At 44.2% G+C, this 24,809-nt stretch overlaps 2 protein-coding genes across 27 annotated transcripts in view; both read right to left on the bottom strand.

Moving 5' to 3' along the window:
• sec31a (SEC31 homolog A, COPII coat complex component) overlaps nucleotides 1-7,817 on the bottom strand; it is a 26,741-nt gene extending 18,924 nt beyond the window's left edge. For all 24 annotated transcript variants that reach the window (XM_090234889.1, XM_090234887.1, XM_090234886.1 and 21 more), the window contains exons 1-11: nucleotides 7,612-7,817; nucleotides 7,266-7,318; nucleotides 6,828-7,006; nucleotides 5,552-6,424; nucleotides 4,792-4,871; nucleotides 3,576-3,699; nucleotides 2,697-2,895; nucleotides 2,320-2,415; nucleotides 1,989-2,129; nucleotides 530-672; nucleotides 63-162 (exon numbers count right to left, since the gene is read on the bottom strand). In XM_090234889.1, the coding sequence (XP_090091015.1) occupies nucleotides 63-162; nucleotides 530-672; nucleotides 1,989-2,129; nucleotides 2,320-2,415; nucleotides 2,697-2,895; nucleotides 3,576-3,699; nucleotides 4,792-4,870 (882 nt within the window). In that variant the 5' untranslated portion in view covers nucleotide 4,871; nucleotides 5,552-6,424; nucleotides 6,828-7,006; nucleotides 7,266-7,318; nucleotides 7,612-7,817. The remainder of the gene's footprint in view (nucleotides 1-62; nucleotides 163-529; nucleotides 673-1,988; nucleotides 2,130-2,319; nucleotides 2,416-2,696; nucleotides 2,896-3,575; nucleotides 3,700-4,791; nucleotides 4,872-5,551; nucleotides 6,425-6,827; nucleotides 7,007-7,265; nucleotides 7,319-7,611) is intronic.
• lin54 (lin-54 DREAM MuvB core complex component) lies at nucleotides 7,811-23,092 on the bottom strand. Of its 3 annotated transcripts, none has more exons than XM_021602956.3 (14): nucleotides 22,667-23,092; nucleotides 19,634-20,414; nucleotides 18,879-18,990; nucleotides 18,543-18,655; nucleotides 18,284-18,412; nucleotides 17,390-17,582; nucleotides 17,140-17,213; nucleotides 16,616-16,804; nucleotides 16,434-16,525; nucleotides 15,662-15,733; nucleotides 15,405-15,507; nucleotides 15,055-15,192; nucleotides 13,483-13,685; nucleotides 7,811-11,409 (listed from the first exon to the last, which is right to left on the bottom strand). In XM_021602956.3, exons 2-14 carry the CDS (start codon nucleotides 20,381-20,383, stop codon nucleotides 11,214-11,216), a joined length of 2,364 nt encoding a protein of 787 aa, XP_021458631.3. In that variant the 5' UTR covers nucleotides 20,384-20,414; nucleotides 22,667-23,092; the 3' UTR covers nucleotides 7,811-11,213. The 3 variants fall into 3 exon arrangements, with proteins under 3 accessions (XP_021458631.3, XP_090091021.1, XP_090091022.1); XM_090234895.1 differs by lacking the exon at nucleotides 22,667-23,092 and adding an exon at nucleotides 21,375-21,729; XM_090234896.1 differs by lacking the exon at nucleotides 22,667-23,092 and adding an exon at nucleotides 20,727-21,801 and having other exon boundaries at nucleotides 8,116-11,409.
• Nucleotides 23,093-24,809: the final 1,717 nt, after the last annotated feature.

Below are 24,809 nucleotides of genomic sequence, written 5' to 3' on the forward strand. Positions count from 1 at the left end.
TGTACTGTAGTTTGTAGTTAGGGACCATGCTAAGAATAGCGAGACCACACACACACACTCACCTCGGCGGTGTTGGGGTTCCAGCAGAGGATTCGGTTGTCTTTCCCGCAGCTCAGTAGCAGCTCAGGGTCCGCCAGGCTCCAGGCGATGGCCAGGACACCCCTGACGAACACACACACCCCCCCCCGCAGATTTAATTAGCATAATGTAATCCGATCACATCCGATCTAATGAACACTTGCAATTAGTTCTGACATGTCTTGGGTGTGCCCTTTTGTTAACAGTCACACCAGATTAGCGTGTTCTGATCACTCCTTAAATAGCAGTCATCCCCATCTCCCAGAGACCTCTAGTAACCAAGAACAGATTCATACCGCAGTCACATTCCTACGTGGTTCTCTCACAGAGTTCAGCCTCAACGGCTGAACATGATTCCATCCAATACAAAAGGTTGGACCGTGACAGTCAGTGGTTTTGACATGACTTTCTCCAAGACTGGATACCAGATTCATTTGAAGTCATAATTTACCGTGTGTGGTTCTCCAGGACTTTGAGAGGGGAGGTGGCAAAACGCAGGTCCCAGATCTGGATCACTGGCATCCTGTCATCCTCCGAGGCCAGCACCAGCTGAGTAGCTACCTCGGGGTTCCATTCTAGCCCAGAGCAGTGCATCTGAACACACACAAGTTATCTATTAATTTACTTATTATAATGAATGTGTGGTTCTCTTTCTGCCCATCTGTCACGTGGTGTTAATACTATGTTTGTACCAAGGGTTGGAATCAGTTCAGGGAACAGAACCAAAAACAATTTTATGATTTGAGGAACAGAACCCGAACCGAAAGTGATCTATACTGTTCCGGAACAGAACCGTTAATTTAAAAGCAACGTTCAGGGCATTTTTTTTCAGTTTCACAAAAATCACAACAAAGTGCCTATGCAAAGCCCTCACTCTGTCACTCAAATGTATTCCAGTGCCCGCCAGCTGAAAATCTTTGCCAGTGTCTGCGCGTGTAGGCCACCTGCCCTCTGAAGCATAAGTTACTGTAGCCTACTGACGACATTGCAAGCGTAATTCAGAAATTAGGGAGAGGTGTTTAATTAGAGAAGAATGGATTTACTTTTTCAACGCTAGTTAAGGATACTATAGTTATCCCGTTTCACACGGCATTTATTAACTACAAAAAAGGCAAGGCGTGTTTTTAATTCCAGTGCTGCTCTGCACACACAAGCTAGTTAACTAACGTTTGCTCTGGTCCAACGTTAAACCAACACCGATGTTGAAAGATATTCAAAGTTCCTCCATAGAAGCCGCTCCTCTGTAGGTGTAGCTCTGTGGGCCTGATTCAATAAGATGCCCTGCGCTTCAAGGCAAGTTTCCCCCATCCTTTCTCCTCAAAAATGTATTTTGCATCTCACGCCCTACACGCCCTACACGGCTGGCAGCACAGTGTGTGTGTGTCTGTCTTTCATTATTATTAAACCATGCGGTTATGGCAAAATACAATTTGTTCTTAACGACTTTCCTATAGAGATTAAAAATGGCTAACCCGCTCCACAGCAAGCTTCTCTATCCACACTGATTGGTGAAGTAATTTAAATGTTGAGGTATATGGAAAAATAAATGTATATATTTCAGAGGTTTAAAAAAAAAAGGAACAATGTAAATCGGAACCAGTTTATCATAACTTTATTTTGCCGGTCGGAAACAGTGGAACGAAACGAGAGAAGAAAAAAAAATAACACTTCTGGAAAATAATCTTGGTTCCAACCCCTGGTTTGTACTAATGTCAGAAGCCTCAGACCGATTCGGTTGCCAATCCTGTGTCTGTCCCAAAATAAGTGGCAAGCTTTTAACTGAAGGCGCTAGGAATACTTCCCACCCCCAAAAGTTTACAGAAAGCTGCAGGCCAGGGAGAGGACTTTTAAACTGGAGATGAAAGTGGCAGACTGAGCCCTAAACAGCAGACGTGCTTTCCGGTACGTACCCTGTTGCTGTGGTCGCTGACTTTGATGATTAGGTCGTTCTTGCGGAGGTCCCAGATGGAGGCGCGGCCGCTGGGGCTGGCTGAGGCCAGGATGTGTTGGACCTGCCTGTTCCACGCCACACAGCTGATGTCCTCTAGAGGCTGAAATAAACAAAAAGCCTGCTCACTCAAATGTTCCTCTACTATCAAATTACCTGGGTGCCGGATCCTCGTAGACAAGATAACATGAACATTTTTAAGGAAAGCACTCCAAAAAAAAGGTAAATTGTGACTACTTATGGTTTCCTTAATTAACCACGCAGAGACACGTTCTGGTGCCATTGAGTCTTACCTGAGTTTTAGGGCCTGGTGTCATCGGGGAGCCAAAGTTGTTTAGGTCCCAGATGTAGATCTCTGATTCGTTACCTCCGGAAGCCACCAGGTTGTCCTGGGGAAGGGGAGACGGAAGTAATGATTTATCATCACTAGCTAACATGGGGGGGGGGGGACAATGTAAAGTACAGTAACGAACACAACGAGATACACTTGACAGAGTTGGCGGAACAGTCAACAAAGGTCAGTAGACCAAAACGTTAGTATTCCAATAAAACAAAAGCAAGACGTTCTCAAGTGAGTTGAGCAATATCTCAACGTGCATATTATGCACAGAAAAGTATCATGCCAAAGCGGTTAGTGAGAGCATAGTTACAGTTAGTTCGGTGTACCTACCTGGAAGGAGTTGACATCAAGGGCTCTAACTGGCCCGCTGTGTTTGTTACTCTGAGCGATGACAACGTCACCGTGTCCAGCAATGATCTTGGCCGGGTCGTAAAGGATGACGTCGCCGTTCTCTCCCCCTGCGATGAGCACTCCAGACGGGAGACCCTGTGCATCCATGCCGTGGGGACCCCACGCCAGCTTATGGTATCTGATTGAGTGTGATAAGAGCAGTCTGAGCTTTGACGTATGTTTTCTAAACCTACCCAAGATTGACTTGCTCTGATGCTTGTTGTACCCTTGTCAGAACCATTCACCAATCTTTGTTGATTGACTATACTTGTTGTTTTTCCAGTAACCTGAGCTTTAACCACTACAGTTTTCACAACTACGATTCCCTACCCGGGTTTACTATACTACCTGAGATACCTGAAGAAATATAATTTACTAAGAATCCTGTTTAAAGAAAGGGGGCTCCCGAGTGGCGCTGCGGTCTAAGGCACTGCATCTTTTGGGGCGGCAGGTAGCCTAGTGGTTAGAGCGTTGGACTAGTAACCGAAAGGTTGCAAGAACGAATCCCAGAGCTGACAAGATTAAAAAATAAATAAAAATGTGAAAATAAGAATTTGTTCTTAACTGACTTGCCTAGTTAAATAAAAGGTCAAATAAAAATCTCAGTGCTAGAGGTGTCACTACAGACCATGGTTCGATTCCAGGCTGTATCACAACTAGCCGTGATTGGGAGTCCCATGGGGTGGCGCACAATTGGCCCAGCGTCGTCCGGGTTAGGCCGTCATTGTAAATAAGAATTTGTCCTTAACTGACTTGCCTAGTTAAATAAAAAATAAAAAAACTGGGTTTGGGTTACAGCTAGTGCTAAGGTTTCACTACCTGTGAGAGGAGGAGTATGCTCCACGGAGCTTCATGTCCAGAGAAGGCTCGGCCAGGTCCAGCTCAAAGATCTCCAGAGAGGCGGAGGTACTGAAGGAGGCATCCAGCTGCTGGGCTGACGTACCTGGACACAGAGACAGACGGGTGAGCGGTCAGCAATACCTGACCAGGTAGACGCACTAACAGGACAGCTGTTCAGACAAATATTAAACGAGTCAGTTTTCAAGGATATTCAAAAACTTGTGGCTCATGACGAGACTATGACTCCAACATAGAGAGGAGAATAGCTGCTCCTGCAGCTCAACTCTTTCTGAAATTTCATCTGGAAAATTGATGCATCACCCCTGTCAGTGCAACATGTACAGTTGGGGGTCTTGAATTATGGGATCCCTTGATGATAAGCAAAAAATAATGTATAAAATAAATAACACAAATACTGAGCTATATTGTATGGAAAGACATTCTGGGAAATTATATTTAATACCAAAAAATTGCTCAGAGAAATAGATTGTGTAACAAATAATAACGGGGGGAGGGTTAAAAATGATTGGATCCCGTTTTCAATATTCCAGCACCCTCCCCTTACGAGGATAACGACACTGAGCCTTTTTATAAAATGTTTAATGAGATTGGAGAACACAGTGGGAGGGATCTTAGACCATTCCACAATACGGAATAAGGTTTTCAGTCGAGTTTAAGCCTGGAGACTGAGATGGCCATTGAAAAATGAGGATTTTTGTTGTGTGCTTAGGGTATTGTCTTGCTGGAAGATTCACGTGAGGCCAAGTTCCAGCCTTCTGGCAGAGGCACGCAAGGTGTTTGGCTAAAATGTTCTGGTATCATTCATGATACTGTTGACCTTAACAGGGGCACCAGGACCAGTGGAAGCAAAATAGCCCCATAACATCAAAGATCCTTCCCCATATTTTACAGTTGAGATTAGGTATTTTCTGCATTGCTCTTTCAAAAGTCAAACACCCTGGTGTGCATGGCCAAATACCTTTATTTTTTATGACTATAGCACCGATTTCAATCCAAGTGCCAATGCCGTTGAGCAAACTCAAGGCAGTGCTATGGTCAGATGACATGAAAATAGAGCTCTTTGGCCACGCACACGAACGCCCGAGTTGGCCTTCAAAAGAACGCATATGCAGAAAATACCTACTTCCGGTCGTCAAATATGTCCGAGATTCTCAGTAAAGTGTACAAAAGATACCTGCTGCCAGGTACACAGGATGGTGCTGTGCTGGGCTCCAGCTCTGGATGGCCGTGCGGTTGATCTCTTTGAGCTTCATTCTGATGGGGAGAAAACAACCCAAACAAGAATTAATCAAGCTTCTAGCGCACAGAAATAACGGATCACAATAGATAATGAAATGGTCCTGAAAATAGTTACCCTAGTCACAGTAAAAAAAGCTGATGTATAGGCTAGCGCCTGACAATCAACGTGCACAAATACAGAATAAGGGGACTGGATATGGTGTATCCGAACTGGGTATAGACTTATATGGCTGTAAATAGGGTAGGTAGGGCAAAGGTGCATTCAAATGAAACAAGACATTTTGGATGGATTTCGTGTAGTTACCGTTCCATTTTAACTGAATAGATAGCCAAGTCACACAAAAGGAACTTTCCATTCAAATTAGATGACACAGACAAGTTGTTTGTGCAGCAAAGTAACCTCGATTTTACGCTGGTACGCTAGCTAAAATAAGAAGCCACGCAGCTAATGCTAAAAATGCGTAGGTACCTTTCAGTGAGACTATGGTTCTGATAGTAGCACTTGATTCGTAAGAAAAGAAAACCGACAGCTGCAAATAAATTGTTTCTGTCCTAACACAATGAACTCAGTAGCTAGCTAACCAGTACAGTTATAGCGCAATCTGTGAGCTAGAAACTAGCAACATGGCTAGAAGACCTAAGCGAAATACTGTCCAACAGGGTCACACATCTAGCTAATCCAAAAAAGTACTTACCTTCTCAGGTCTTTTCGCTCCTATAAACACATACACACAGTTGCTATGCGTCAAAAAACGTTGATCACTCGTGCAAGTTCCTTTTCTTATTGTGCAAGACTTAACAAGCCGACAGCTCTCCGCTGCAGAATGCACATTCAATGAAATTCCACGTCCGCACTGGTCTTCGGCTCCATCAACGTGGCACAATAATCTCCTCCTCCTCCAGGCACTTCCGGTGAACGTCGGCTTTGAACACTGTGCTGAACGTAGGCCGTATGTACATACATGTACTCAATTCATTGCAGCCCTACTGTACATGTCATTTGTAGCGAACACAAATAGGTTGCATATTTCATTAGGGAGTGCACCCTCTGCCGCAAGTGTCATCATTATAGGATATACATTGACACTTAAACCCATTCCATCTTGTTGCATCAGGCAAAATGTCCAACTGCTGAATAAAGTGAGTAAATCCCTCAGTATCATTGTAAGGGAATCTTAATTTCCTCTCATTGCACAGTATTGGGCATGCAAGCTTAGGTCCTGACCAGAACTTGATGCTACCGTGGTTTAGCTATTCTAGTAAAACAACCAGGTTAATCAATTTCCCTACATGCATTTCAATCGAGTTTGTGTAACCTTCACCTTCAAATGTCATTCCAAAGTTCTATTTCCAAGACAGGGCTATGTGAGACATTACACACATTTCTGAAATGGTCATTCAAATTAACATACTTTGTAGGGTTTTTCCCCCAAAACATTTATTGGAATTGGACAAGGGATAGTAAACGCTTATATCAATTTGTGCTGCAATATCACAAGGTGCCATCTTTGTAGTCAATTTCACCATGAAAAACACGAGACCTTCCAGGGCACTCTTCTTGCTGAAGCCTGGGGAAAAAACAAACTCATGGTTAGTGTGAATAGGGATGTCCTTTGACAGACATTTTAAAACATGCCTGCATACTAAATAACAATTGCAACCTGGCCATATAACTGAAACATTGAAGACACTACTCTCATTCAAGTTCAATAATAAAATCTCCCAGGCTTGGAAGACTAGGTCAGATTGGTAGTAACCATTAAAACAGCCTGCAGGCATATCCAGATAAAAATCTACCCTATAGGATTACCTGCATCATACTTATGCAATAAAGCACGAGTGGCTGTGGTATATGGCCAATATACCACATGCCTGGACACAGCCCTTAGCCGTGGTATATCCCACGTGGTGCCTTATTGCTATTATAAACTGGTTACCAACGTAATTAGAGCAGTAAAAATATTGGTATACCTTCTGATATACCACGGCTGTCAGCCAATACCCACAGAGTGAGTTGTTGCACAGCACTGAAGAAATCAGGAGCCTCTCCACGGTTGCTATGACCTACGCAGGCCTCCATGTTGTATCAGGGAAAAGTACTGAACTGACCTCCTGGTCCAAGTCACATCCTTTCCACCACCCACAGTATTCTGTTGGATCAGCACCAAAATATAAGCTTAAAATACAGCACAATCAAAGCTAGTCAAAATAATACCAATTATAGGCCAATGCACGTCCTCATATTAATGTAAAAATAATCACTTTGGTTCATGATGTGAACAGCAGATACAGATTTGAATCATAGGACAAGGAAATGGTCTGATGGACTCCATGAATTCCTCAAGCAATTTCAAATTACTGTTCAGAATTATAGCTTGTTTGACAAGACTAGCCAATTTGATATCTTACCATGTGTCCTGTATCAGTTTGTCATCCATCCTGCAACATTGCATCGGGAGACACTAGAAAAGGCAACAAATTGATACATTGTTACAACATTCGAGTCAGGCATAGGTCAGACCACGTGCAGACTAGACTTAAATAATTTTAAGCTAGTTACGAGTCCTCATAGTTGTAAAAAAAAAATGTAATCACAGAGGTTCATGATGTGAACAGCAAATATTTAAAATCATCGGACAAGGAATAAGAATCTCTGATATTGATAGTCAATACTGGCTAAAGATAACAAGCTACTAACTATCAGCATGTGTTAGCAGTAACTAGCTATGCTATTAGAGGACTGAAGACAACTTACTGCAAGATCTGCATCAAATACCCAGTCACTGCCAGATCTGCATCAAATACCCAGTCATCATCTCGCCAACAAATGACGAAGTCATTTCTTTATCAAAACATTCTTCAATATATATATTTTTTTGCATCGATGTCACACGATTTGCTAGATTTTCGCTGTACTATTAATCAAATGAAATGAACAGACCTCGTGGTGGTAATTTGCGCACGCCTTTTATGTACACCGCAAAGCAATGTGGGAAAAACCAGAGAAAGGCAGGACTTCAGTAAAATGTCTGCTGGCAACTTCTAAAATAAATACATATCAAATATGGACATCTGTAATAGCGTTACAATTACAAACGTGTTAATGTATAGGAGGTTTAAATCAACATAATTTCACTGTAAAAAAAAAAAACTGATCTGAAATCAGAATAGGCATATATCAGAGATCTGACATAATATCCAGCAGGCTTGTGCATTTGTAAAATATTAATGCAATTTAGTTTACCAATTGAGAAAGAAATTCATACTTAAATGTATAAATTTAATTTGCTTCGTACTTCGCTTACATTACAGTCAACATCTTACATACTCTTTACTGAATATAAATCTGAAAATCTGGAAAAAAAAGTACTTTAATTCTGTTTTATAATCATGAGGATAACGTGAGATAAATAATTCTTGACAGAAAGATGTTTACAAGAATGGTGAAAAAAAAAACGTTTTTAAAAAAAGAACTTGATTTCACCTAGAAAGTAATACAGGCAATGGTCACATAACATATACAATCAACCAACCGGAATACAGAGTACTACAGAGCCATTGCACATGGTCTTTGAAACATGGAGGTGCAGATTTACACAGATCAGTTCAATATAGTCTCGAAAAAGACTAAGTTCAGTACAGACCCCTGCAGTAAAAAAAGCCTGTTATTGCAAACATTTTGAGAAGGTCCATTGTTTTGTTTAGTGTACCCAAGTTTCATGGGTTAGGTTAAGTTTCTCCTGAAATATCTAGGTTTGTTAAAACTTTTCTGTTCTCCAACAGAGCACAATTTAGCAGTTTAGCTTGATTGCTATTGATTGATTAATTCTGTTAAATGTCTCACTTCGTGAGAAGACAATCTAAAAAAAAAAATATCCCTAACATTCACCATCAGATTGACGTAGTGAGTTTAGCACCATCACGGGGTTCTGGTTGTGCTCCTCTATTGGAAGCCCTTTGAAAATGTCCCACTTTGTGGGATGACAACGGATACAAAGGGTGTATTCAATGAGGTGAGACAAATGTTGCAGATAGACATGTAAAACAGAGCATACAATTCCAATCCTCTACCTAAAATACCATTGTATCGTTTCCACACGATCCATTTCTATCTGAACGTTCTGTAACATTGCACCCTCCTGAACAGGCCGCAGAGAAATGTTTATTTTCTAGTATGAATAAAGCTATTTGGGATGCATCATGTCATTCAAACACACAGACCAATTGTTGATGCTGCTGCACAGCAATTTTGCAACACTTCAGCATCTAGCAAGGTCACCCATGCAATAAACAACATTTTCAGTGCATAGGGATGATTACAACTTTGAAAAGCATGCGTGATGGTGTATAACACGGTCTTACTCAATCTCTTATGGTGAAAAACATGACCCGCACAAAGGCCCTCTGTTTGGACGAGGGTCATTTGTCAAAACGCCTGCTATTTTCTCTTCCTCTTTTTTTTTTAACACGCGTGTCTTCAATAACATTGCAGGAAAGAACAATAGACAGACAACGTAGTAAAAGTCCTTCGATGCCCTGAGCAGAGTGGAGAACGTAAGGCAAAGGTATCCTGGGGGGGGGGGGGGGGGGGGGGGGGGGGGAATAAGGCTACAATAACTAATAACAGTATTTGTTTACACTCAATACATATAGAAAGGGATTGGCTTTGTGAGTAGGGAAATAACAGACCCAAAAGGGTCATAAAAACATAACTTTCTTTATTCAAAACACTACCCAAATGCTGTTGAACACACACTTGATGGGTGTCATTACAGTGCGACACACAAGAGGCCAAATCATGTGTTGCCTGGTAATCCGTGATGACGTAGTAAAGCACAAAGCTACCAAGGAACAGCTTACTGTAGCATAAAGGCACTCAAATAGTCGCAGTGCTTCGGATATAGTGATACTATGACTAGATTAATTATCCAATCGAACAATCTACCACTGGTTCTTGACGGTTATCCAACGTGTATGTGTGTGCGTGCGTGCTGTTCTCCATGTATTTGGAAAGAGGCAAACTGATATTCACAAAGTCGTAAAAAAAAAAGATAGGGGAAACAAGCATCCAATATTCATATATCCCTAATAAAGTGGACAACTTTCCTACCCTGACAATGAATTTAGAGTACCATAAGCCATGAGCACTTAAGTAGCGCAAATAACTTGGATTTGATATTGTGAAACCTTACCCTACCTGAATGTGTCAGAAACAGTACACCCCCCCCCCCCCCCCCATACCAAAATACATACTATTTAGTTGTTTAAAAATTAAAAATGGCAAATGGAATCCTAATCTGTGATAAAAGTCAAAGTGGGAATATGTTAGTTGTTCCTAGATACTTTGCAAAGCTCTGAGCACAAGCTGAAACAGAGGTTGAAGAAAATAAATAGTGGGTAACGTGAGCATATCTTGTTGGGTTACAGTAATATGCTAGTTACTGAAGAGAGATGGCCGTCATGATTAGAACCTGGGCTACTACCTGTCGAAGGCAGTCAGAATGTGACCCTTCTTTCCTCGTCTGCATCCAGAACCCTCAGAAATTATTAAAACAGAGCCATAGGGTGAAAGAGAGGGACATATGCAAACAGAGCCATAATAAGATGGAGAAAATAAATGTGATTTTAAAAAAAAGATAAAAATAAAATAAATCCTATGATCTAAAACACACCCCCCCCCCCCCCCTTCCTAAAACACAAACAAACATTTGTCTGTTCCCCCTTGCACCTCTTTCTCTGGCGAGTCTCTCCCACAATCCTTAATTTTTCAGGGAGGCTGGGGGCATGGGGACAGCCCCTTCCTTCAGCCAAGGCTATGCAAAAGCTATTCCCACTAACTGTGAAGGAGAAGCACCAGCTCCAGAGAAATGCATGTCCTCCCAACACTAGATCTATGAGGGTGGGTAAACGGTGAGCAGTGCTCAGGACTGTCCATGCCTCCTGGTGCTGGCTGGGTCTAGCTAGCTAACAATTGACGGGACTGTGCACCACTCTCCACCCTATCCAATGCTAGCACTATGGGGATGGGAGAGAAAGCACATGAGCATGGCTAGCAGTAAGTGGAGCAGACAGACAGTCCACTCCTCTCCCAATGCTTTTCCCAGAGGGTGGGCGAGAGAGACGGCGCCCAGGGCCGACTCCCCTCATCTCCCAGACCCACTGCTCATCTCTGAGACTGGGCGGCTAGCTAGCCAGCCCGGGAGGCAGAGAAACGAAGGACCACTACCACTCACCAGTCCTAATGTTTAGCTCTCAAGCTGGGGGAGAGAGGAGGCCACTATTCCCTTCTAGTCTCCCAGCACTAGTTTTCACTGGGCTGGGTGAGAGACATACAGACAGCGAACCCATGGACCTGGCCTAGCAGTTGATGGAGGGACAGTCCGTCTTGCCCGCTGAGCTGATGATCCTCATGAGGCAGCGTCCAAACTCCTCCAGGATCATCCTCTCTGCGGTGGCCTGGGGCTGCTGTATCAGCTCTGCCTGCTCAGCCTGCTCCAGCAGACATTCACACGTGGCCTCTGCCACCTCCTTTGTCACAAATGTAAAGGGCATCCTGGTGGAGAGAGGATGAGATCAGCGACTGTTCTACCTACAAGATACACAGCATAGAGGGGGGAGTACAAAGCAGGATAGGCTGAAGAAGTGAGAGGGGTTGAGGCTACAGAGAATCCATCTGGAGAGGATGGGTGGAGGAGAGGGGGTGAGAAGTAGGGTTGCAAAGCTAACAGTAATTTACCAAAGTTATCAGAGTAGTCAGTCATTTGGGAAAGAGAAAATCTATAGCAACAACTTTGGTAATTTATACAGGAATATTATTTTCACAAACGTCAAAATTTTGGACACACCTACTCCTTTCATGGGTTCTTCTTTATTTTTACTATTTTATACATTGTAGAATAAATGAAACAACACATATGGAATCATGTAGTGACCACAAATGTGTTAAACATTTCAAAATCTATTTTACATTTGAGATTCTTCCAAGTAGCCACCTTGATGACCTTGACCTTGATGACAGCGTTGCACACTTTTGGCATTCTCTCAACCAGCTTCACCTGGAATGCATTTACAACAGTCTTGAAGGAGTTCCCATATATGCTGAGCACTTGCTGGCTGCTTTTCCTTCACTCTGAGGACCAACTCCTTCCAAACAATCTCAATTGGGTTGAGGTCAGGTGATTGTGGAGGTCAAGTCATCTGATGTGGCACTCCATAACTCTCCTTCTTGGTCAAATAGCCCTTACACAGCCTAGAGGTGTGTTTTAGGTCCTGTTGAAAAACAAATGATAGTCCCACTAAGCACAACCAGATGGGATGGCATATCGCTGAACGCTGTGGTAGCCATGCTGGTTAAGTGTGCCTTGAATTCTAAATAAAATCACAGACCGTGTCACCAGCAAAGCACCCCCACATCACACCTCCATGCTTCACGGTGGGAACCACACATGCAGAGATCATCCGTTCACCTACTCTGCGTATCACAAAGACACGGTGGTTGGAAGCAAACATCTCAAATTTGGACTCATCAGACCAGAGGACAGATTTCCACCGGTCTAATGTCCATTGCTCATGTTTCTTGGCCCAAGCAAGTCTCTTGTTATTATTGGTGTCCTTTAGTAATGGTTTCTTTGCAGCAATTCGACCATGAAGGCCTGATTCACGCAGTCTCCTCTGAACAGTTGATGTTGAGATGTGTCTGTTACTTGAACTCCGTGAAGAATTTATTTGGGCTGCAATGTCTGATGCTGGTCTCTTTAATGAACTTATCAGCAGAGGTAACTCTGTGTCTTTCTTTCCTGTGGCGGTCCTCATGAGAGCCAGTTTCATCATAGCACTTGATGGTTTTTGCGACTGCGCTTGAAGAAGTGTTCAAAGTTCTTGACATTTTCCGGATTGACTGAGCTTCATGTCTTAAAGCAATGATGGACTGTTGTTTCTCTTTGCTTATTTGAGCTGTTCTTGCCTTAATATGGACTTGGTCTTTTACCAAATAGGGCTATCTTCTGTATACCACCCCTACCTTGTCAAAACACAACTGATTGGCTCAAATCCATTAAGGAGCAAATAAATTCCACAAATTAACAAGACACCTGTTAAATGAAATGCATTCCAGGTGACTACCTCATGAAGCTGTGTGCAAAGCGGTCATCAAGGCAAAGGGTGGCTACTTTGAAGAATCTCAAATATAAAATATATTTTGATTTGTTTAACACTTTTTTGATTACTACATGATTCCATGTGTGTTATTTCATAGTTTTGATGTCTTCACTATTATTATACAATGTAGAAAATAGTAAAAATAAAAGACAAAAAAAAACATGGAATGAGTAGATGTGTCCAAAGTTCTAACTGGTACTGTACATAATTATCTTATTTCATATATTTTACATTTGATAAAACTACACATAGGGTCAGAGACTATTACAGACTACAATAGTCTGATGTAGCAAAAAGGACCACTAGATGTTTTTCGATAAATTACATAAAAACCTTGAAAGGAGACAAAAATCTGGTATTTTACTGGTAAACTTAGAAATTTTCCAGTAAAATACCCTTCCTTTGCAACCCAAGTGAGAAGCGAGAGGGTGAATCTCGGAAGGTGAGGCTGGAGAGAGTGAGTCTTTACCTCCCCCCTCCGCTGGTGATGGCCGGGGTGGTCCTTGTGAACAGGTCCGAGATCTGCGACGACAGCTTGGTCTTGGCTGCCGTCTGCTGTTGAACTCTCACCTCAGCTGCGTCGGCCAGGTGCATCAGAGTCTTCCTCTCAGGGCTCTCCTCAAAGTTCTTACAGCCAACACACTTACAGGTAGACGAGCACATGATCTTGGCCTGGCAGAGAGAGAAGAAGAAACAGCAAGGCTGAGTCTCAATGAGGTCAACCAGGGCTGGGGACGATGAGCTGAATTAGGTGTGTTACGGATTGGTTTTACTGCTTGGCTGGAACAAAAGCCATGCACCCACACCGACCCCTTACGGACAAGTAAGGTCTTCACTCAGGCTGTTATAGTGACCGTGTTATCGCCAGTCACGAGTCGTGACCACAATTAAATTCCATGTGAACGTTGAGTCACGATAACCAGGCTTCTCCAAGGCGCACTTGATGCCGCTGATGGTCATTAGTAGCCTACCAAACTTGCTAACGGCCAGTCGCTAATGGTCTGGTACTCAGCACTCCCTTATCCAGGCTGTATAATATTCGGCCGTGATTGGGAGTCCCATAGGGCGGCGCACAATTGGCCCAGCGTCGTCCAGGTTTGGCCGGGGTAGGATGTCATTGTAAATAAGAATTTGTTCTTAACTGACTTGCCTAGTTCAATAAAGGTTCAATAAAAAAATCGAATCACTCTGACATCAATGCAAATGCCATCGAATATCAAACCAAACACTTCATGAGAGCCCTGGCATTCAGAGTTTGAGTGGAATAGGATCACCTGCTGCGCAGGACCTCTGAAACAGGGTTGGAGAGCCCAAAGCCTAGTGAAACGTGATCTTATAAGCAGCCATTGCCCAATTGTGTGTGAAAACAGAGTTTTGACTGGCCACTACTTAAAAGAGGATCCCAGCTTTCTCGTGCTGCTATTTTTATTGCTCAACTCTTAAAATTAAGCACATAAATCTGCTTTACAACCATCTGGTATATTAAAGACGTAACCTCCATTTGCAGGCTACGGATGATCTTTTTTTGTTGTGGGCAATTCTAAATAAATAAAAAAATAAGAATAGATTCAATTAAGAATAGTCTGATGGGTGTGAATATTATCAAGTGCTTGTCAAATTGTGAATGAGAGACTGATGAAGTGTGTGCGGCTTGCGCAAGAAACAGAGCAGAGCCGCATGCCTTTCATGCAACCCCCCCCCCAAAAAAAACATTACAACTTTTTAAAATGTATATGTTCTAAAGGTCAGCATCGGTGGCTTGTAGGCTATGCGTGAAAGCCTGGAGATGCTAAGTACGTTTATGTTAATTAACAGTCAATTACTGTGAGACCGGCAGTTATTTGCATGACAGTTAAAAGCTGACAAAACGTCATGACCGCCACAGTCCTAGTCTTCACATCGTTTCCTACCTTTTATCTACAGGGATATCAAAAGATTGGACAAGTGAAAGTAAGATAGAATAGAACAGTATAGAATACAACTTTAACGTCCACCCATAGAAGAACAGGTGCTGGTGAGAGAGAGAGAGATGGAGGCCCACCTCGTAACACTCGCAGTAGTTCTTCAGACATCCCGAGCGTTTACAGTTGCAGCCTTTGCTGTGTCTGCGGTCCGACTCGCCCTCTTTACCTTTACCGATCTTCGGCTTGAATGCCTCCGGGTTACGGTCCAGACACGCCTGGGGGAAATAACACACCCCTCTTAAAACAACTCTTTACACAAGTAGTCGGATACAACTAAATAGTTACTTTTACCACAAGACCAAATGGTAACACTAATCAAGGAGTACATTAGCCACGCAAAGCTTTTCTCCACGCAAAAACCAAGACAGACAAGGTGACAGAGTCGAGTCAAATCGGATTCGTCTTGTGGTGGCGGACCGTTCCTCACCTTGATGGCTTTAGCTCGCTCGGTCTCGTGTTCCAGGTTGTTGAAGCAGTTGGTACAGTTACAGCTCTGACAGAACTCCCCGTTGGCAAAGCAGTCACAGTACCTGCAGAGAGAGCAAGACCACATTGAGGTTATGCCCATCTCCATGACGTCTACACTCTAAATACAGGATTTTTCTTTTTTTTTTTAAAAGCGGGAATTCTGTTACACATGAACAGTTGAGTGGGTAGGAGCTCCCTGTAAGTTGTAGCACATACAGTTTGAGACACTGAGACTTGTTGCAGTTGCAGGGCTTCCGTGGTCTGGAGGCAGCGTCTGATGTTGATAAGCTGTGGGAGGAAGGAATACGCGTACGATTAATCAGCGCATTGAGTTTATTAACAACGTGGTCATAAAAATCTGTCGATGTGCCTTTGAGCAAGGCACTTAAGCCCAATTTGCTCCAGGGACGCCGTACTACTGCAGCTGACCCTGTAAAACAACATTTCACTGCACCTATCCAGCGTATGTGACAACAAAACCTGAAATACAGTGAGCTCCACAAGTATTGGGACAGTGACAAATTTGTTGTTGTTTTGCCTCTGTACTCCAGCACTTCGGATTTGAAATGATACAATGACTAAATTCTAAGTAAGAATATAATATGTTTCTAAACACTTCTACATGAATGTGGATGATACCATGATTACAGATAATCCTGAATAATGAAGAGTGAAAAAGTTACACACACAAATACCACCCTAAAACAATATGCCAAACTCCCGTTATTGTAATGTTGAGAGGTTAGCATGTCTTGGGGGTATGATCATCATTATTCACGATTCATTCAGGATTATCTGCAATCATGGTAGCATCCACATTCATGTAGAAGTGTTTAGAAACATTATACTCTTGTTTCCAATAAAAGTGACTCCAAAATGGCACAATACATTATTTACCATTCATTTCTATTGGGCAAAAAAATTATAATCTGGAACACAACCAAAATAAACAGCAAATGCACCCAACAAATTTGGGTGCTGTGCTCACCCATTGAGAGGCAGTCTGGCCTGAGTCTGGATGCCTGTAGGGGTGGGGAACCCAGAGCTGCTGGCCAAAGTCACATACGCAGACTGTTGGAGCTGAAAGGGAGCGAGAGAGACGTGAGAACATGGGGACACACACACACACACGCGTTTAAAATGCCTCCAACACACAACCCAGCCCTATACCTGCGTGACATAATGTGCGGGCAGCACAGTATAGCCCATGTTCCCAGACCCAGGCGCCAGCATGGTGCCCGGGGGTAGGTTGGTGAGGTTGGGTTGGATCTGGGGCAGCGGCGTGGCGGGCATGATCAACCTCTGCTGGGTCTGAGTTGTCAGCACCTGGCCCGACGACGTCAGGGGCTTGGGCACCACCTGAGAGAGGGGAAGAGGAATGAAGGTTAGTTGGGGCGGCAGGGTAGCCTAGTGGTTAGAACATTGGACTAGTAACCGAAAGGTTGCAAGTTCAAATCCCTGAGCTGACAAGGTACAAATCTGTCGTTCTGCCCCTGAACAAGGGGCAGTCATTGGCGGTCATGGAGAATAAGAACTTGTTCTTAACTGACTTGCCTAGTTAAATAAAGGTAAAATAAAATAGTTAAATTACACTACATTAATTGAGAGTGCATGTCTGTAGCTGTTGTGGCCGAGTGAATCAATAAGGGAACAATCTGTAATCTGAACATCTGTAAGTAATGTGTGCGTTTCACCTGCTTCATGGTCTGTGCTGGGATGATGGGGACAGACATCCTGACTTGGGCTGTGTTGACCACCATGGGCTTGGCTGTGGAAGGAAGAGAAGTCATATGAAATACCAGCTCTATTATGGCTCTGTTTGGACCTAAAAAGACTACCCCTGCCAGTCTCTATGGATAATCAATCAATCGTAATTTTACATCAACAGGATGCTACCATGATTGCAGATAATCCTGAATGAATCTGTTGATGTCTGTCTCCTACCGGTCATGGATGAGTTGGTGCAGTGGCTGCCGGCCTGTCCCGTGCTGCTGCCCGTGGTGGCAGTGACCAGCCTGACGTAGTGGAAGCGGCTGCCGGGCACCTGGATCTGCTGCACGTTGGACGAGGTGGACAGGGGGAAGATGGTCTTAAACTGGGGGCCGCCCACCGTCACAGTCTGCACCGGCTTCATGGGCTGTGAGGAGGGGGGGGGGGGGGGGGGGGGGGGGGGGGAATTGGTCAGGGTCAGCAGTAGCATGCAAGATTCAAATTATCAAGGGCTTGGTGATTAACTTGGCGGCCTTGTGGTTAGAGTATTTATTTATTTTCATTTCACCTTTATTTAACCAGGTAGGCCAGTTGAGAACAAGTTCTCATTTACAACTGCGACCTGGCCAAGATAAAGCAAAGCAGTGCGACAAAAAAAACAACACAAGAGTTACCACATAGGATAAACAAAAAGTACAGTCAATAACACAATAGAAAAACCTATATACAGTGTGTGCAAACGGAGAAAGGAGGTAAGGCGATAAATAGGCGTAGTTCCGAGTATCCGCCGTGAGATTGGAAGGTTAGGAGTACGATCCCCGGACTGAGTCATACCAAAGTTAAGATAGGAAGCAATGCGTCTCCGCTTGGCACTCAGCATTAAGAAGATGGCCCTGCGATAGATTAGTGTCCTGTCCAGGGGGAGTACTGGACAGGACACTAGGCTCATGCTCCTATGAGCAGTTCCGGAAGGCTACTTTTTGGTGATTAGTTGGCTAGTTGAATCAGGTGATCCAGTGCTTGAATAGAACAAAAAAAATGTGCAGTCCTGAGGCTGGGGTCCCAGAGGGCCAGATAAACTGTTAGAGAGGTTAGTTTTACCTATGCAGTAGAATGGCTGGAGACTACCTTGGCTGGAGAGGTGGCTGTAGACTGTTGTACTAGTATCTGCTGTCCCAGGTGGGCCATGTTGAGCGGCAGAGACACTGACTTCTGAGGGGAGTTGGGTACCTGGGACGCCACCGACACCATCGTCAACTGTTACACAAAAAGAAAACAGTATAGGTTTAGTCATGAAATCCAAACGGAAAATGGGGAAAACTGCAATGGGTCTCTCTCTCCCTCGCTCAAAGTGGGGTCAGAGGGATTGAGTGGCAGCGTGTCTGACTTTGCTAGGTGACTTGAGGGGGGAGATGGCAATCTTGCTGTTGGAGCTGAGGGTCTCAGAGAGAGTGATGGTCCGCGGGGGGGTCACTGGGCTGCTCGTGGACAGGACTCGACCTGGGAAGTGGGGTCGGGGGAGGGTACAGAATCACAACGATGAGGTCAGAAGCAGGGATCAAAGTCTACATAGTTTTCTATGGCTCAAAGCAGCTATGACACAGTTATAACTCAGGCTGTACGTTCAATGATTACACAGCTTATCCCTGAGCGTGTGGCACATTACAAACCAAGCATTAATTCTATGAAGGGGTTAATACGACAAACACGTGACGGTGATTACCTGTAATGACATTGGATACTGATGTCTGGGCGGTCAGACCTTTGTTGTTGACAGCTTTAGTGATGATGAACTTGATTGGTCCAGCTGACGACACCTGCGTTTTCTTTGCAATCTGTTGGCAAATACATTCATTGACCTTCACTGTACGGACTACAGCAAAGAGACCTACACATGAAGCTGGCCAAATCACCAGCAAACCTTCAAAAAGGTAACCCGTGGCTAAATTCATCTCCTCACTACAAAATGTGTACACAGCTGAGCACAGACAAACAAGTCAACAAACAAGTCAACAAATCAGGCCTCGGGCCTCTCGAGTGATGCAGCGGTCTAAGGCACTGCATCGCAATCTGTCACCACAGATCCTGGTTCGATCCCAGGCTGTGTCGCGGCCGGCCGCGACCCAGGAGAATTAGCCCAGCATTGTCCGGGTTAGGGGAGAGTTTGGCCGGCCGGGTTGTCCTTGTTCCATCGCGCTCTAGTAACTCCTGTGGCGGGCCGGGCGCAGTGCAAGCTTGCCAGGTGTACGGTGTTTCCTCCGACACATTGGTGCGGCTGGCTTGCGGGATAAGAAAGCGTTGTGTCAAGAAGCAGAGCGGCTTGGCAGGATCGTGTTTCGGAGGACGCACAGCTCTCAACCATCACCTCTCCCGAGTCCGTACAGGAGTTGCTGCGATGGAACAAGACTAACTATCAATCGGATATCACGAAATTGGGGAGAACATTTTTATAAAATTACAAAAATGATCAGGTCTCACCTGAACAGTCTTCAGCTGCTGGGCCTGCAGGGTGGACATCTGACTGGCCGAGCTGACCGCCTGCCCCACCATGACCGGCTTCAGGTCTGTCCTCCCCCCTATCGTCAGCACCTTGAAATGCTGCGGGTTGGCCTTGGCCTCCCCCTGCCCTGAGCCAGGCTTGGAGCCCGTGTGGGGCAGCTGCAGCACAATAGACTGGCCTGACTTGCCTATGGCCGTCACCATGAACTTCTGGCCCCCTGGAGTGATAGTGGTGGTGCCTGGGGACCTGGTGGTGTCTGCTCCCGGGGATGAGGCCACCTTATTGAGGATGATCTGGTGGTTGGCTGAGAGCTTCTGTAAGCCCCCCGAGGTGAGACTGACCATACCCAGGCTGGTAGTGGTTTTGGGGGTGGTGGAGGTGAGGGTGGAGGCTGTGGCGGGTCGGAGGGTAAGGGGGGAGGATGAAGCTATGGATGGGGTGAGGAGGAGCTGAGTGGCGGAAGTGGTGCTACAGAGGGTGGAGTCTGTGGTGATGGAGGTGGTCAGGGCCTGAGTCCGCTGGGTCGGAGGGGCATCCGAACACAGGCTAACGATCTCTGGGACGGCGAGAACATCTGTTTCCATGGGGATTGGTGCATCGGCGCTGGGCTGTGATTGGCCAGATGCCGCAGGGGACTCGGCGGGTGGGTCGTCATCCATGACGATGGCCTCGGTGTCCATTATCTCGTCAGGGAGGAGGATGTTCAGCTCTGGCGACACCACGTCCATGTCTCCAGGTTTACACAGCTCAAAACAGTCGCTACAGGAGACAAAACGGGGAACATTAGAATGTCAGTCCAATAAGAATGTCAGTCCAAATTATTTATTAGAAGCATCAAACACCTTTTCTGGTACTTTCCTTTCGTATCAAGGAAAGTACCCGTACACAAATAAACGACAGAAATAGCTGCAGCAACTTTTGGGATAGAGTCAAAACATGCAGTTCCAAACAGAGGTTTTTAGATCCTGCTTGGTGCCAATAAGAAATTGATAGGCAACCAAGAGTAATTGCAAAAGTATTTTATATCTGGAAAAAAAGTTAAATAAAGTGAGATGCCTAAAACTGAATTACCTTTTTCCAATTCCTGCATATGAACATGTGTTGATGTTTGCATATAACGGTGTGGATGTTGCGCACACACACACACACTACTGCAACGACACGAGAAGGTGCAAACCCATCACTATTGATTTGAAGGATGTCATTGTCATATACAGCCCAAATCATGTACCGGTAGTGTGTGACATCAGTAAATATATTAAGATGCACAGATCTGCTATCAATAACGCAAGACTCAATAGCAAATCCACCAAATAGTTTCAAAGACAGCGATGAATTTCATAAGAAATTAAAAAGTTGGTACACACATAGGCAATGGAACATCGAGTAACTGACGTTACAAAAATATAAAATCATAAAGTATCTATTTAAATAGAATTAGAAATGTTGGCTAGTTGAGTTAAATGCGGTAGTGTAGCCAGCCACCGAGAACAACACCACATTTTTGTTGTTTATGTAACGACATTATGACCCGAACTCTTTGATTGCAATACTACATTAAACGCTTACTTTGCAACAAAGCCCACCTGATTTCGAACGGTATAAATGAGAATTTAGCTCGCTAGCTAACTAACATGTCATCGATTGTGTGGCTAGCTAACGTAGCTAGCTTGGCTAGGCCGCTTCGGGCATCCAGGAGAATAAAAATCTTTGTCCTACCTCCGCCGTAGTCCAAATAAGACAGATGGTACACTATACAAGTCGATAAACTACGGGGTATCGATGTTCCATCTTCTCAATTTTCTATAAGATATATGGTTGGGGGCCGATTCTTGTTTTCTCAACTAAGCAGCCTGTCAAAATCATCCATTGGTGACAGGAGCAGCACTATGAAAACGACCAGCTAGCTAGCTACGTTTCTATTTTCAGGCCGGGGTTGGATTTCGAAAGATCCGCCATTTTCACCTCGTCATCAGTTAACTAAAGAGACGAGAGGAAGATATAGCAATAGAGATGAACGCCCATGCCATGGATCTTGTTTACCAATGAAGTAATGGTGGTACCGTTTGCAATTGATCCTAACCGGGTAGTGCAACACAGTAATATTAAAAGAGTACTCCGGGTTGTCACCATAACGTTACAAACCATGTGATATTGTAAATATTTACATGGTACTCTGTGTAGAACTACACAGTGAACGACACGAATGATACATCTACATTATTGTCCATTGGTAATCAACTGTGGTGAACTGTTATTTTGTGCTTTTGGGAAGAAAAACAATTCTAATGTAAAATAATCCAATGTCATTAGAACAACCTTTTTTACAGTCATTTGTCACAGAACAACACCCCAGAAACCTTGATATAAAAAAGGGGGATATGACCTTCCTTGGGGGAAAAAAAGCAACCTTAGAGGAACCAAGCTCGAGGCCAGCATCAGACCATTTGACAGTCGAAGCCCCAGCTGCTTTCAAGCCATTTCCCCAAGCAGACAGTAGACAGACCAGGAGGGTATTTTTCCGGCTAGCCAAAATTGAATAGACAGGATAACTGCAGTGGCAAGCCCCCCTGCAAGCTAAGCCCTAATGGCAAACTGGGCAAGCGAAATCATAAAATTACTCTCCATTTGTCAGGGTGCTGGAAGCAAGCTGCATTTCTAATGCATTTGATGTCATTAAATATGAAATCACACAAAGTTACAGTCTGAATAATCAATGTCATTCTCAAACATCAGCAAATGCAGCCATGTAACGTTGATAATAGTCACCTTTATTTGAATGAATGGTAAATAAATGTGTTATGTGCCTATGCATGTTTTCCAACTTCCTGTCGCGTCTACAACAGCAGTTCTATGCTAAATTAGCTAGTTAGAATAAGGTATCTTCCTATGCAGCTAACTGGCCAAATGGACATAATCAGCTGTTAGCAAGCAAGCCTGGCCATCAGCTAACTCATTAGCATGTTGGCTAACATTATTTTGCCCCTTTCACACAGCGAATAGATTCTTACGTGGCTTGTTTTCCCCCTGGGTGCAACACTTTTGGTGACACGAAACGTGTTAACGCACACACTCCTTCGCCGTTCCAAACAGGCGGAGCAACATCTCGGTAAAACCCACAGAAACGTAGACGATTGTTCAAAATACCGCGCGTAGCACCATTTCACCCCTACCATCCCATAATAATGTCACGCCCTCCTTGACAACCACACCGCGCGTCATCGATAGCGCTACAACAAAGGAGTGCGTTCGTAGAGTAATTTATGAATTTACGAATGCGCAATACCCGTTGAATATGACGGGTTTCAGTAAAATTAGACAAAAAACGTAATTCAATTGCTGCTAGCTGCACATTTACAGTCACCAACGTTATAGGGTGTGTTCATAAATTCAATGTGACGATCTACTCCGATTTCAGACAACTTTCGTCCGAGTGTGCCAGAGCGCAGAATAACATGCATTTATGAACGCTGAACACCCGTTGAATATAGCCGGTTTCGGTAAACGTCCGCAAAAAATGCTAATTAAATTGTTGCCAGCAGCACAGTTACGTCACCAGCGCTCTGGATAACATCAAAACAGCCTAACCAGCTCTGCTAGGGCTGGTAAGAAGTAGCTAGCAAGCTAGCCAACTTTGTACAGTTAGCTTGGGTGCTGGGATCACTCAGATCAACCCTACTCCTCTGCCAGAGAGTCCAGTGTGCGAAACGCTCTGAATTTAGGAATGTACAATCTTGGCAATGCTCTGAATTTATGAATGCCCAGACTGCACTCTGAGCGCACTCTGTCACTCTAAAGTGAATTTACGAACACACCCTCAGCAAGACTGCAAAGTGCACAAAAATAAAAGATTTTGGAATATAAAGGAACAATTACGTATTTGGTCACATTTTTCCGCTGATGTGACAACATGTAAATAGAGTAGTCTTAATGTAATCATTAAATCTCAAACACTGAATTCACTATACCCCCATATTTGACACTGCAGCTCTGGGACCTCTCTTCCCTGTTAGTCCTCCAGGCTCTTTGTACCACACTGCTCCTATGACAGAGATAGAGAGATGGGCCCAGGGCCGGCATACTCATAAGGCAGGTTTAGGCGGCTGCCTAGCTAACTTGACCAAAACGCACATCCAACAACACATAATTCTGCCCCAAACCAATGAGAATTTCTTTCAACCAGTGGCATATGGGCTTTTTAGGTGAGCGCTGATGACGTCCTGTGACATCATCAGGTTTCAATGATGTTTCTAGAGAGAATATCTCTCTCATCATCACTCAATACCTAGGTTTACCTCCACTGTGTTCACATCCTACCATACCTTTGTCTGTACATTATACCTTGAAGCTATTTTATCACCCCCAGAAACCTCCTTTTACAATCTGCTCCGGACGTTCTAAACGACCAATTCTCATAGCTTTTAGCCGTACCCTTATCCTACTCCTCCTCTGTTCCTCTGGTGATATAGAGGTGAATCCAGGCCCTGCAGTGCCTAGCTCCACTCCTATTCCCGAGGCGCTCTCTTTTGATGACTTCTGTAACCGTAATAGCCTTGGTTTTATGCATGTTAACATTAGAAGCCTCCTCCCTAAGCTTGTTTTATTCACTGCTTTAGCACATTCTGCCAACCCGGATGTTCTAGCCTTGTCTGAATCCTGGCTTAGGAAGACCACCAAAAATTCTGAAATCTCCATTCCGAACTACAATATTTTCAGACAAGATAGAACGGCCAAAGGGGGCGGTGTTGCAATCTACTGCAGAGATAGCCTGCAGAGTTCTGTCCTACTATCCAGGTCTGTACCCAAACAACTTCTACTTTTAAAAATCCACCTCTCTAAAAACAAGTCTCTCACTGTTGCCACCTGCTATAGACCACCCTCTGCCCCCAGCTGTGCTCTGGACACCATATGTGAACTGATTGCCCCCCATCTATCTTCAGAGCTTGTGCTGCTAGGCGACCAAAACTGGAACATGCTTAACACCCCAGCCATCCTACAATCTAAACTTGATGCCCTCAATCTCACACAAATTATCAATGAACCTACCAGGTACCACCCCAAAGCCGTAAACACAGGCACCCTCATAGATATCATCCTAACCAACTTGCCCTCTAAATACACCTCTGCTGTTTTCAACCAAGATCTCAACAATCA

This window comes from Oncorhynchus mykiss, chromosome 5 (assembly GCF_057628025.1).
Source record: "Oncorhynchus mykiss isolate SJ-2025 chromosome 5, ASM5762802v1, whole genome shotgun sequence".
In the NCBI taxonomy this organism is placed as follows: domain Eukaryota; kingdom Metazoa; phylum Chordata; class Actinopteri; order Salmoniformes; family Salmonidae; genus Oncorhynchus; species Oncorhynchus mykiss.